Raw genomic sequence first — 12919 nt, 5'->3', positions numbered from 1 at the left:
CCAATAATTAAAAGTATAAGGGGACATCCCACAGTCACTATCACACGGGAGTTTCCAACAATAATTTAGACGTTTTAAGCAAGAAAAAAAACGGTAGTAGCGCCAGGCTGCATCGATCAAGTACGATAAATTAGACTACTTGACATAAAGGTGGAGTTGTTGCATTAAGTACACTAAAAAAGGAACCGACTTAAAGTTTTGTTAAAGTACGCGCCGTTTGTAGCCCTAACACACCCAGAAAAACAGCTGTAACTGTTACTGATGCACTCCTGGTGTGATTTCACTCTCAACGTCTAATGCAGGGTGAGATGTGAAGCACGCACTGCCTGGTGTGAACTACAGGAAGGCTGAATGAAATGTGTGATATCCGCGTACAAAGAAAAAAAAAAGTGTTCTTTTTGCATTTCACTTTTCTTTAGTGCCGTTATAACTTTGAAACTAACACCAGATCACGCACATTCAGCTGCAACTTGAGAAAAAGGGAAAAGGATATTGCCACACTATTATAATTCACCTTGAAGAGTGACTTGGCAAAGTGAGCTGTGGTGACATTTCACATTTCTTATAAGTCTTTGTCTCCATCTTGTGGCGTGTCAATGCAACTCCTGCTGCAACACCTGCATTTTATTTGGTTATAAAAAGAAAGGTAGGTCTCAAAATATAAAGTGCCTTCTTTTTAGCTTTTAAAACAGAATACAAAAATAAAATAGCAGATCACGGAGTAATGTTTTCTCAGATTCTGTTTGCCATGGGTCCAGACACAACACAAGTCACGGTTTTAATTTTGATAACAAATTAACCTTTTATTGTATATAAAAATACAAGTTATTTTGTCTTTTCTTAATCTCAGCCACAGACAGAGAGGCCTGAGGCATGAGTAGTCATGATGTAGTGAACAGTGGTTGTCACATTATCAGCCTGAACAGATATGTTAAATGAACACCTGAATCATGATGATTATTGAGAAATTTGAACCTGCCTACCTAGCATGTAGCTTGTAGATAAACATCTGTGTGTGTGACTGAAACATGTGCAAGATATTCATAACAACACTTGAGGCTCAAGTGGGGGAACACAACCTGATAAACTTCAGTGCAAAATAAGTAACAAATATTTAAATATCAGATATTCCAGTCGCAAAGCAGCATCAAAACATTAACACTGAAACATAAGATATGCATATACAAACATTCACTGTAGTGTGTGTGTCTGTGTGTGTGTGTGTCCATGTGTGTGTGTGTGTGTGTGTGTGTGTGTGTGTGTGTGTGTGTCCATGTTGTGTTGTGTTTTGGGCTGTGGTACGTCACAGCTGGCTCAGCATCTGCAAAAAGTGAGTGAGTGCGTCATCTCATATAGTGCGTGATGGCTCGTAAGGTATAAAGAAGGGCTGCTTGGAGGCGGGCTTCCATCACTATTAGGTTCGCATGAACCTGCAGAACAAAAAAAGAGTGAAAAAAGCACATCATTACCTTCAGGTTACTAGGTGACACACTTTCAAGTCCTGTCTGTAATTTAAAGCCTCCTTGTCTAATGACATTTAAAAAAAAGCAAGGTAAAAAGAGAGGAAACGATGAAATGTCAAATGATTCATTCTTTTTTGAGAAGGTACCAAAGAGAGACATCATGTTAAAATGTCAAATGATTCATTCATTGTGGCTGAAGAGGCAAGGTCAGGTGCGTGTTTGAACTCGTCCGTACCTTTTCAGAGTGTCTGAAGTGTCTCCAGAAGGCGTGGTAAACGCGTGCAGTGGTCTGCTCAGGGTGGCAGGCCATGGTTTTAACAAACACCTTCAGAGAGCGCTCCAACAGCACGTTCACGCTGCCGTAGTCGTAATCATCGTAGCTGCACAGATATGATGATAAGTAGTAAGGAAGTGGCACAGCAGAGACAAAAAAACACATTATAACTTTGTTGATTGCATGCTTTCTAACAGTGTGTGGTACTGACCGTATCCCGTACAGACAGTGGATGTAGTTCCACAGAGCTTTTCTCAGAGTATGAGTGTCCACATCTTCATGCATGGCCATCCTGTGGTAGGTCAGGTTGCTCACAACCTACAAAGACACAATTTATTCTCATTATTATACACTTAATAATATAATTATTATAATTATTGAAAACAGTATTTTGCAGCCAGAACAAGATCCTAAGGAGGACAACCACTTGAACTTTTTGCCATTTCCCCCCTAAATTCTACTAAATTTTGTCATTTCTCAGTTGTGACAATATAAAAAGCACAATTTCACCTTCTCAGACAATTTAATATAAAAAAGTCCAATATTTCACTCATTGACATATGCAAACAGAGAAAATCTTGCATAACCAAGTTGGAAACCTCTGTTCTCTAACACACATGTAGTCACCAATCACTGTTTTTTCCTGAACACGGAGTAGTTTCACTGCAACTATGTAAACAAGCAAGTATGCCCACATTATCTCACCCTGGTCTTGGTTTCAGCTACTTGGCAGTGTGCATTGCTCACTTATACTAACAAACATACACACATGAGGATATTTGAGCAGACTTTGGGGCTGATTCACCTCTCCCGACAATCGCAGGAGTTTTCCTGATTTGAGGCTGGTCTGAACAGGTTATTTGTCCACATAAGGAACAGCAATGGTAATAAGCAGGAACTCGCAATAGCCAATAAGAGCACCCTGACTGGGAATCAGTGGGATGGTGCTCACTCATGTAGAACAGAAACACGGCTGCTGACAGCACCAACAGAACGTTTGTCTCCCGAAGGTAGGCAGACAAACACAAAAAACAATATTTCAAACTCACCTCCAGCTCACCCTGCAAAATGTACAATTTACGCTTATTTCGTCTTCATCCATTGTTTTGTTTCCTTTTTTTTTGTCTTCCGGTGCAAAACATAGCAAACGCAAATACAACCCTCTGACAACAACAGTCCGCCTCCATATTTGTTTGTTTTCTGAAGTCACATTTGATCATTCAAGTTTCTGTAAGATTCCAAGTCCCTGGAATCAGCACTGAAATAGTTTAAGTATAAATGACAAGTGTGTGTGCTCCGATGTCCTGAGTGTGTATGCGTTCTTGTGATTGAAATAAAAAAAATATTTAAATCCTTCCGTTATCTTTGTGCTCTCCCACTAGTGTGTACCAGGCATTTAACCTCCCTGGAGTCCCATGTTATTCACACACCAGTCTTGTGTAGTTTTTATGTTGGTTTATTGGTGTTTATTAGCTTAAAGGTGATGGTACCTGGAATTTTTCATCCAGGTGCTGGCCCATGTCAGGCAGTAGTCTGTTGACCAGAGAGAAGCCGTGGTCCTCCCATGAGTAGTCCTGAACACATGCAACAACAACAAACAGGAGTTTAAAACAAACAGTTATCTATCACTGTTTACTAGGGAAAAAAGTGTAAACATAATCAATTTGAATACACAGAAGTGCACAGAAATGCTCTAAACTACCTGGGCTCTCATGGTGGGTGGGGACTGCTCTCCTCTGGGGGCGAAGTCCTCGTATCTGAACTCTGGCTCCTCCACCAGACGCAGCACCAGGTCTGGCGGCGCTCCACGCACCACCGCTAAGCAAACACCACAAAGAGGAAGTGGTGAGTAAACAAATGCCAACCAAGAGAATGAGTGATCATGAGATAAACAGATATGTTTGTACCGGTTGGTATGCTCTCGCTCCTCTCTCTCTCAAAGCGAGTCACCATTTCCTCCTGTGTGCACTCCTCCTCCTGCTGCTGCAGCTCCACCATCCTCTGCATCAACACCTCCACCTCCATCGCTCCGTCAACCAACTGAAGATTAAAAAAAAGAGAGTGGTGATTGAGGAATTTACTTAGTAGTCAGTAAATCAACAATATGAAGGGAGCTCAATCTGGTGTGACTGCTGAAACAATGCTGGTATCAAATAATTCTTTGTTGCTCTCCCGTTGACACAGGGAAGTTAAACTTGTCAGACTTGTGGTAAAAAATGCCTCTTTGACTTACCTCTTGCCTGCCGTCCTCATGAGCAGGGCTATGAGGGCTATGAGGGCTACGAGGAAGGTGACTGGGAGATGGAAGTTGGTAGGTATAACCTCCAACGTGGTCGGGTTCAGGGTTTAAGCCGCAGCCCCACACAAAAGAGCAGAGTGAGTGAGCGTGTGCCATCAGGACCACAGCATGGATGAGTTCAGCCAATGACCAGCGAGGATCTGCTCCGGGACACACCAGCTCCTACAGGACAGAGGGGCAGGTGTTGGTTCAGGGAAGTTTCATATCACAGGGTTGTTAGTTGGCAATGATGGTTAGTTGGGTGAGGGACTTTTTATCCAGCACCGTAATGTGGCCAAAACTTTGTCAAATACTTTGGTTCACAACCAAATCCCTGCAAATCTAATGACATTCAAGAGGTTACGATCTCCTTCAGAACTCCGACTCCATTGACAAAAACAGTGATTTAATTCACAGGAGTTGCTCGACTACTGCTGTCTTAACTATTCAGTTAGTTTTTGTTATAATGTGACTTTGGTGTTTTATCATTTTTAGGTGAAAATATTCCAAAGATAGCTGATTAGCTTGCTCCTGCCTTCTTGTCTGGGAAAAACAAAAAAGGCGAGCCATCCCTTTAAAAACAGGTACCCATGTTAGCATGTTGTGTACCACTGTGACAAAGACCAGCCTATAACCATCAAATACAGGAGAGGATAAACTTTAATAACATCACAAAACACAAAAGGAAAGCCTTTAAAAAACATCACAAAGTATTTATTAATGGACTGTTGAATTACAGTAGAATATGACATACAGTGAGTGAGTAATTATGGATACAGCCTATGTCAGAAATCCAATGTATTAAATCATATCATTACATGATGACAGACAAGGCGCAAACGAGAGAGCAGGAGAGTGAGAGACAGGGAGTAAGTGAGTGAGTGGGTGTTGTGTCTGACCTGTATGTGCTGCTGTGTGATGAGCCAGGGTCTGTGTGCCAGCAGCTTGTTAAGTGTTTGCAGGCTGCGGAGCTTGGTGGGAGCATGCTCGAGGCCGCTCAGCCAGCTCTCCTCCCCTCCAGCCTCCAGGAAGCCAGCGCTGTGCTGCTGCACCACGTACGAGCAGTGGTGTCGAGCTGCAGCCTGTGAAACATAATCAACATGGTGCCCCAGACATTAAAAACAAAGCTCAATCGCTGGTCTGGATATACAAACTACATAATGCATAAGAACTGCCCGTGCTCATAAATATAAGAAGGGCTTAGAGGTTAAAGCAACAAAACTAAATTTCTCCACCAATAGATCATTTTGAGTCTAATGACTGGCATTTCTGAAGCAAAAGGGCAGCTAATGTGATGAATATATGAGCAAGAGAGTCATTAAATGTTTATGGAGAAGATCACAGTCTTTGGCAGACTGTGTTAGTGGTTTTGAGATGATACAGTAGCTGGATAACCCTCAAGCTGCGAATGACCTGCCAAGTTTTTTTTTTTTTGCATCACTCTCTTTTCTTTTTTTCCATTTTGTATAGATTTTAAGTTCCTTTTTAAATTTTCCATGGCTTCATTTCTATGGCAGTTGCATTTTTGCACACATTCAACTACAACAACCTCTTTAATGCATCTACAACTGTTTGCTGGATTATCTACAGAAATGTTTTTATAGATTTTAATCCTTTAGATAATCTATTTCAGAAGGAAATTCCAGTCTACCTTTACATTTGATTGTAAGATATGCATCGATAGTATTGACAGGATTTCAGAATTTGACACAAAGCTAACTACAGATAACATATGAGCTGTATTGTGTCACCCCCTAGTGACCTGCCTGACGAAAACTATGTGAAAAAGTGAAATACTAAAAAAAATAGGAATTTAGATTGCGGTTGATTAAGGATCAAGTGCTGACAATAATCATTACTGTGTGGTTGCCACTGTGAGTGGCACACATAGATCAACCTTATCTCCATTAATGTTATTAACTGCAGCTGTTTCCAACCAGCTATGGCACTGTGGGAGGTTGCAAACGTAGGAAAGCAGAAGTGTAGTGATATCACTTCACTAAAAAAGGGCCACGTCAGCCCATGACCCAGTCAGTAAAAGCAGTGGGCTGCAGGAGAAAAAAAAGCACTACAGCAATATTAATATGACTGTATAACCGCAATACTGGTTTTGTCCAACTACAAGTGGAGGCAGCAATAATGGTATCGCCATAAAGCCAAAATTACCAGGTGCCTGTGTAAAAAGAAAGATATCATAAAACACTTCGGCACACTTGACTTGGTCACAAAAAGATAAAATAATAGCTGCAGGGTCTGCCATTACTGTGAATTTTTAGGCTTTTATTAAAGCGATGTGTAGCCAGTAAAAGGATACACTCACTGAATCTGTGGCCTTTCAAAAACCAATTACAGGCTTTTTGGCATTTGTATGATATAGATGCAAATAAACACAAGAAAATCACAGGATCACTACATCTTAACTGCTTTACTCATAAGCTGATGAATTACAGTAGACGTTATGATGTAAACCGCAGTGTCACTGCTTGCAGCATTTATCTTTACACACAATAGCTGTTTATAGTAATGTACAATTTTAATGTGCACTTTGATTTATTTTTATTTTCTTATTCCAACAGCAAACCCAATGTTTCATTTAATTATTCTAAATTTTATTTAACGTTAATTTTATTTATTTTTAATTATCTATTATTACGTTGGAGCAAATTATATATGAAGAGTGACCAAATACGCGTACATTCAGGCAAAATTAATCTACTACAGTTCAGGGCACAAAGGAGATCTGCACATTGTTAGGCTTCACATAAATAGTTTATTTTTCATTCTCTTTTGAAGGCAACATTTTGATCTATGAGATCTTCCCCAGGCAAGTGGCAGAGAGAGAACCAGACACTTCTTGTAGAGGCAATAATCAACTTTGAGTTGATCATATTGAAAGAGAAATAAACTATTTATTTAGAGCCGTGTGCAGCCCTACTTTTTTGCCATGCAGCACATTATATGAGGAAGTAACAATATAAAGAGACTAGTAATGACTTTACAAAGCAATACACCAATCAGTATAGCAATAAACAGAATCTGTATCACATTGGGGACTCTTTATTGTTTTGTTGACTAACCCAGCTGGTTTCAATTTGTTATACGCAATCCAGCTATAGTGGTGCTATAGCCAACTACTAGAGATTTTGCTAGCCTCAGTATTTTATTTAAGATGTTGAATCTTTTGCTAAAAAGCAGACAATCATGCCTAAGGCTTTCACCTTGCCATGACACCATACGTTTAAACTTTGATACACTACTAGTACAAAAAAACACTAATCCACCTATGTAATTAGCAATGCAAAAAAGGGAAAAAAATGTAATTTGACCATATAGCTTTTTTTTACTTTTTGAAAAATAACAACCTGCACATTGTGCTGGTACAGAAAAACAGAATACATGCCAACCCAGTTTCCCTGTTGTTTTATCTGTTCATCCTTGGGTTGAAAATGCGCTCCGTCTCTCTCTTTTTATATAGCTTCTGTCCTTTTAATGCTATAATTAACAGAGATCGTGCCATTTTAAAAACCTGGTTTTGAAAAAGTAATAAAGCATCAATACTTCTGACAACCCTAATCAAGCCTTTATTAAAAGCTGTCCTTGTTGAATGAGTTGTTTTAATTTTAAAAAGTACTACTGCTATAAATATGTTTTATTACCATTTATTATATTGTGCTGTAAGGTTCTTTTGTGTACATGAGGCCTTTACTGCAGTCACTGGTGGTGATTTGAGAGCTCTGATAGGTTTCACTAATTAAAAGGAAACTTTGCTATCTATATTTGTAGAGCACCGTCACTGCATCCTGGGCTTAGCGCCACGCAAGATGGAGTGTTTTCTTTCCTAAAGCAGAATGATAATGAGTGCAGCCAGACCATGCTTCAGCGCTGACAAAGCACAGTGGAGATAGGTCTGGCTATGGGAGACACTTGCACTAAAACAACCACAGAAAGACCATGGTAGAAGGCAATGTTCCTGTAGATATGGAAGAAAAATTATCTTAATTGTGTAATGCTGGAATCTGACCTTGGGGTCTACTTATATGAGCCAGAATACAGTATGAGGGAACTACTGCGTATGGAGGAGAGAAAGGGTGCTATAGCTGAAAGTCAAGCTCTGCCAGCCAATGAGGAAAGCAGAATGTGTGCAACAGTGCTTTTTTACTAACATTAGCCCTCATCAAGCCTATCCAATAGGAGTAGCCTTGAAAGGCAACAAGCCCAGTGCATTCTGGGTGTTTTAGGTTTTGAAAATATTTGCACCTTTCCTGCTGTGAAATACTTATTTAACAATCCTATACCGTGGTTGTCTTACCATAAGAGCAATATAATGTCTCCAGTGACGGGGCAAGGGGCCGTCCATCTCTAACAAAGCGTGCTGGGTCCTCAGGAAGCAGCTGAGGTAAGCAGGGTGCAGCGCCATCACCATGGTGATGTGGTCCACGCGACCCAATGAAAGGAAAGATTCGATAAGGATGTCCTGGTCTGGTCCGTTTTTCAACATCTGAAGAGGAAAAGCAGGAAAATTACATGTTTAAAAGTAACAGCTTACATTTTCAGCTTGAGGACACATTGGAAAAGATTCACTTCAAAACGTGTCTCAGACTGAAACAATCAGCCCTGAAGCTAATACAAGACATTCTCCAGTGGAAAGCTTCAGAGTGAGTCACATAGGAAATCTGCATTTTTAGTCATCAGCTTTTGCAACATATATCTGCCATTTCTCTTGATGACATGAAGCAACAGGCACTGCAATATTGCAGCAGACTAGTTACACCACCTATACTAACACTGATTTGACTGTTCAGCATGATATCAGCCTGCAACAAGCCCCTTAAAACCTATGGATCTGACTTGAGGCCAGCTGCGTGCCACACAGAAATCCACTTTAAAAATCACATCTCTTTAATCAAAAAACATTGTAGGGAAAAACATTTTACTGGATGACAATGTTTAAACAAAAATTTGGAAATCAAAACTAAGCAATAATATCTTTAACAGGCTATACACACCTCTTTTGCTGGAATAAAGGCACTTGGACCTGATGCCAGTGCCCGTGGTACTTCCACTCCTTGTTCCTAAGACACAGAGAGTTAATCATACAATTCATTTCCTATTAATTTGAAAATTATCTTCGCTGTAATGTGTTTCGTGTACTCTGGTAAGTGTCACAAAATAGTGAAAAAGCATGTTAAAATTTCTCAAACCCCAGGAAATTGTTGTCAAGTTGTTTGTTTTATCTGATCAACAGTGTAAAACGTAAAGATATTGAGGTTACTATGACATAAGACAAAAAAGCAGCACAACCTCACACCTTTGAATCTTGAACTAGGTCATGTTGGATGAATTTTCAAGCAAAATGCAGATGAATCATCAAAACAGTCGCTGATTATTTTGATGTCTGACAAATCGATCGAGTCATTGTCTCAGCTTTACATCAAAAAAACTATAACCTCTATACATTATTTAATTAAAAATGTTGAGCAAACAACTATAGATTTAGATTGTCAACAGATCAACGTGATGTTTTTCTCTTAAAAACTTAAAACAATGTTGAAGTCAAACTAGAAAACTATAAAGAAAGAAAGAAAAAAAGAAAGACAGCTTCAAGCCCCTTGAACTTGACTGACTTCGACTGTAGCGACTGTGCTGTAACTGGAGAGGCTGTTTCATAACTCACAGCCCATAAAATCTGTAACCACCAAACCATGCATTTAACTCACCGACATAATCGGAAAGCAGGCAGCAGAATACCGCAAGTCACAGCTTGTCATTTCCAACAGAGAGGAGAAATAAACTGGAAAGGCGTCAAACGCAGTTGGACTTTTCTCATTTCTAGAAGCGACAGTGGGCTGTGAAAAGGCTCGGGGGTGTGTCTGTCTGATGTGTTTTTCAGGGCACCGGGAGGGGGCGTGTCCGGCCTGCTTGTTTGTGCACACCACCGCACAGTCTTGCATCACCTCATACAGTTCAACATCTGATGAAATAACCAGCAATCTGATGGAAAGTGGTAATCAGCTGATAACTGTGGCCGATCGGCTTCACAGTTATCACTATTAATCAATCATTCACTTCATCTAGGTATTTCATGATAAGAACCAGGAGTAAAAGTGCTAAAAAATAATAATAATAAAGAAAACTCCTGTTTGTTAACATATTTCTGGTTAGAAATCGTCACCCTGTTAAAATAATCGCCTAACACAAAAAACTTCACCGAAAGTGCAACATGACATTTATTGATCATTTCACTCAAAAAGGATGTAACAAAGGATGGCTATTGGCATAGTAATAACACTGTGTGTAAATTATGTAACTTAAGAGAAATAAATGACTTAGGCTATTTTTTTGAACATGCCTTTGTGACTTGAGCAAGATATGGTAACACTTTATTTTGAAGGTGTCTACATAAGAGTCACACAAGCCTGTCAGAAACATGACATGACAAGTATCATGAGCATTAATGTTACTTTAAAGTGTCATTAATGTTCATGAAACACACCATGTCATGTTTATGACACGCTCATGTCACTCTTATGTAGACACCTTCAAAATAAAGTGTTACCATATCTTGCTTAAGTTACAAAGGCATGTTAAAAAATTGCCTAAGTCACATTTTATTTTGACTTAGGCATAATAAATCCGCTTAAGTCACACACTTGACATAGGCCATTATCTTAAAGGGGTAAAATCACATGGTCTGATCAACTGAGGATATAGGCGATTTTACCATAGGTGACCGGAGTCATGAGATGATTTAGGCAAAAAAAAAAAAAAGACTTAGGCGATTATTTTAACAGTGTGACGAAATGTTTGTCCCATGGCTGAATTAGTCCCCTCTGCTCTGCTTAGATTAGAGAAGCAGGAGAAGCTGCATCCTAACATAATATATATTATCCTTACATAATATATATTATCCTAACATAATATATATTATCCTAACATTACCTGTGCGGTTCGCAGCAGCTCAGTTGCTCTCTCCCGGACCTCCCCCAGTGGACACGACCGGGACAGACGAAGCAGCTGTAGGAGTGTTTGTTCACTCAGCCGTGCCGAACCGGGCCGGTCCAGCTTCAAACCTGCCAGGACCGCTTGGTTGAGCTCCTCCAGAGCCGCCGCTCGCTCCTCCTCGTCCCTGCTGCACAGCCTTGCTAAGCTTTTCGGGCCAACGTCGGACTCTGACTCTGACTGTTGGCGACGTGAGCTGCTGCCAGAACCGGACCCTCGCCCCGGTTTGTTGTCCCCGTTAGCCTTGCAGGTGAACCCTGCAGCGGCATTACTGGCCATCTCTTCTTGGTCCCGAAACCCCTCGCGTGACTCCTGAAGCACCTGGTTGAGCTACCTGACGTCACTGCTAGCTTCTGTTAGCTTCAGTATTAAACTACCCGTTAACGTTAGCTTGGTGAAGACGTTGGTGCTCCTATTACCGGACCCTGGATGTGTCCACTGCCTGTCTTCAGTTTACTGCGCAATCATCTGTTCCACAAATCATTGACAGAGCTGCCTAATACCCGGCTACCTGGCCGTGAAGACGGTCTGCCCGGTTAGCTTGCTAAGCTAGCCTAGCTGGTGTTAGCAGATGCTGCAAACTGTTCTATAGCTAACAACGATGGCTCAATAATAACATAAAAACCCTGTTAGCCAGTAGATTGTGATTGTACTGGACTCCCAGACATGAGCATAGTTTCATTTAAGTTTAAAATCAGCTTTCATGAGGCACCAATAAGCAATTTTCAGGTTCAGTTTCATTGGTTGATTTCGCTCAGCTGTTCACAGTTGGAAAGCGTTTTTTTTTTTTTTGCTCTTATGCAACGTCATCGTGACGTGGTCGAAACTTTTCACTAATGAACTGCACCTCAAAGTGCATTAATAAGTATCAACAAAAGTATAATGCAATACAAACAATGTTTATATTTCTGCAACATTTAACTAACTTTAATGTGTTATAGCAAACTTTCATCATTTGTTGCTGATTGCTCATTTGTTATGTTTCTGCATTTAAATATTTGTTATGAAGTCAGAAGAGCTGCAGGCGGGGGTCGAACCGGCCTGTGCTAACCACTAGACCACCGTGTAGCCCAAATTAATGGGCATGTACAGTAAAGTAATAGAAAATTATAAAATAGATAACATGTTGTACATATACAGTACATGCTTGCATGTTTCTAGCAATTACTAGTTTGCATGACTGTAAGTAGTCAGTAGTGTTCCTCAATCTATTTTATAATCAATTAATTATGTACCGTAAAATGTCAACACTGATAACAATTGTGCATCATACTTATCAGCCTTAGGCAATGTGTTACATTAGCTCTACCCTCCATTTTATGATATGAAAAGCAACAAATTTACTGTTTACATTACTTCTATGGCTGCACTCCGATGCAAAACCACAAATCCACACTAGAGTATGGATCCTACTTTGATTTGGTACTGATCATTGTCACCATCATCAGAATTTGAGAGGAGTTTATAAATGACTGCTGTTGTAGAAAATCTCTAAATTTAAACAGTACACCATTTTGCTGTGAACACCGGTCAAGCCCTTGTGGTCCTTGGAGCCCACAGGAATATTCTTTGTATATTGTTGTTTATATTCAACTAAAAATGTGTCAAAGGTAAGAACTGCTTTGTGTATGTGTGTGCATACAATTTCACAATTTATAGTATTTACTTCCTGAATCACCTTTATTTAGGAAAATAAAAACATCAATGTTGTACCCTTATTATCAGACATATCTTATATTAATTTACCTGTATATATATTATACCATATATAATATTAGATAGCGGTGGGGATAGGAGAAGAAAGTTGAAGCAATCAGACGTTAGAGGAGAGAGAGAAAGATGACAGCGTCAAATAGAAACAGACAAGTAAAGGTGACGAGCAGCTCCAGACAAGACAGACTCTAC

The 12919-nt window shown here is 39.9% G+C and overlaps 1 protein-coding gene across 2 annotated transcripts; it reads right to left on the bottom strand.

Annotated features, from left to right (window-relative positions):
• Nucleotides 1-776: 776 nt before the first annotated feature.
• On the bottom strand, nucleotides 777-11799 carry sesn2 (sestrin 2). Of its 2 annotated transcripts, none has more exons than XM_059350582.1 (11): nucleotides 10955-11799; nucleotides 9022-9087; nucleotides 8325-8513; nucleotides 4915-5097; nucleotides 3971-4198; nucleotides 3645-3777; nucleotides 3440-3555; nucleotides 3228-3311; nucleotides 1949-2055; nucleotides 1699-1843; nucleotides 777-1430 (listed from the first exon to the last, which is right to left on the bottom strand). In XM_059350582.1, the coding sequence occupies exons 1-11, from the start codon at nucleotides 11291-11293 to the stop codon at nucleotides 1344-1346; spliced, it is 1677 nt and encodes a 558-aa protein (XP_059206565.1). In that variant the 5' UTR covers nucleotides 11294-11799; the 3' UTR covers nucleotides 777-1343. The 2 variants fall into 2 exon arrangements, with proteins under 2 accessions (XP_059206565.1, XP_059206566.1); XM_059350583.1 differs by lacking the exon at nucleotides 10955-11799 and adding an exon at nucleotides 9733-10108.
• Nucleotides 11800-12919: the final 1120 nt, after the last annotated feature.

Source organism: Centropristis striata, chromosome 14 (assembly GCF_030273125.1).
Source record: "Centropristis striata isolate RG_2023a ecotype Rhode Island chromosome 14, C.striata_1.0, whole genome shotgun sequence".
NCBI lineage: Eukaryota > Metazoa > Chordata > Actinopteri > Perciformes > Serranidae > Centropristis > Centropristis striata.
Note: the sequence above shows the minus strand (reverse complement) of the source record. Positions and strands in the feature narration are given on the sequence as shown.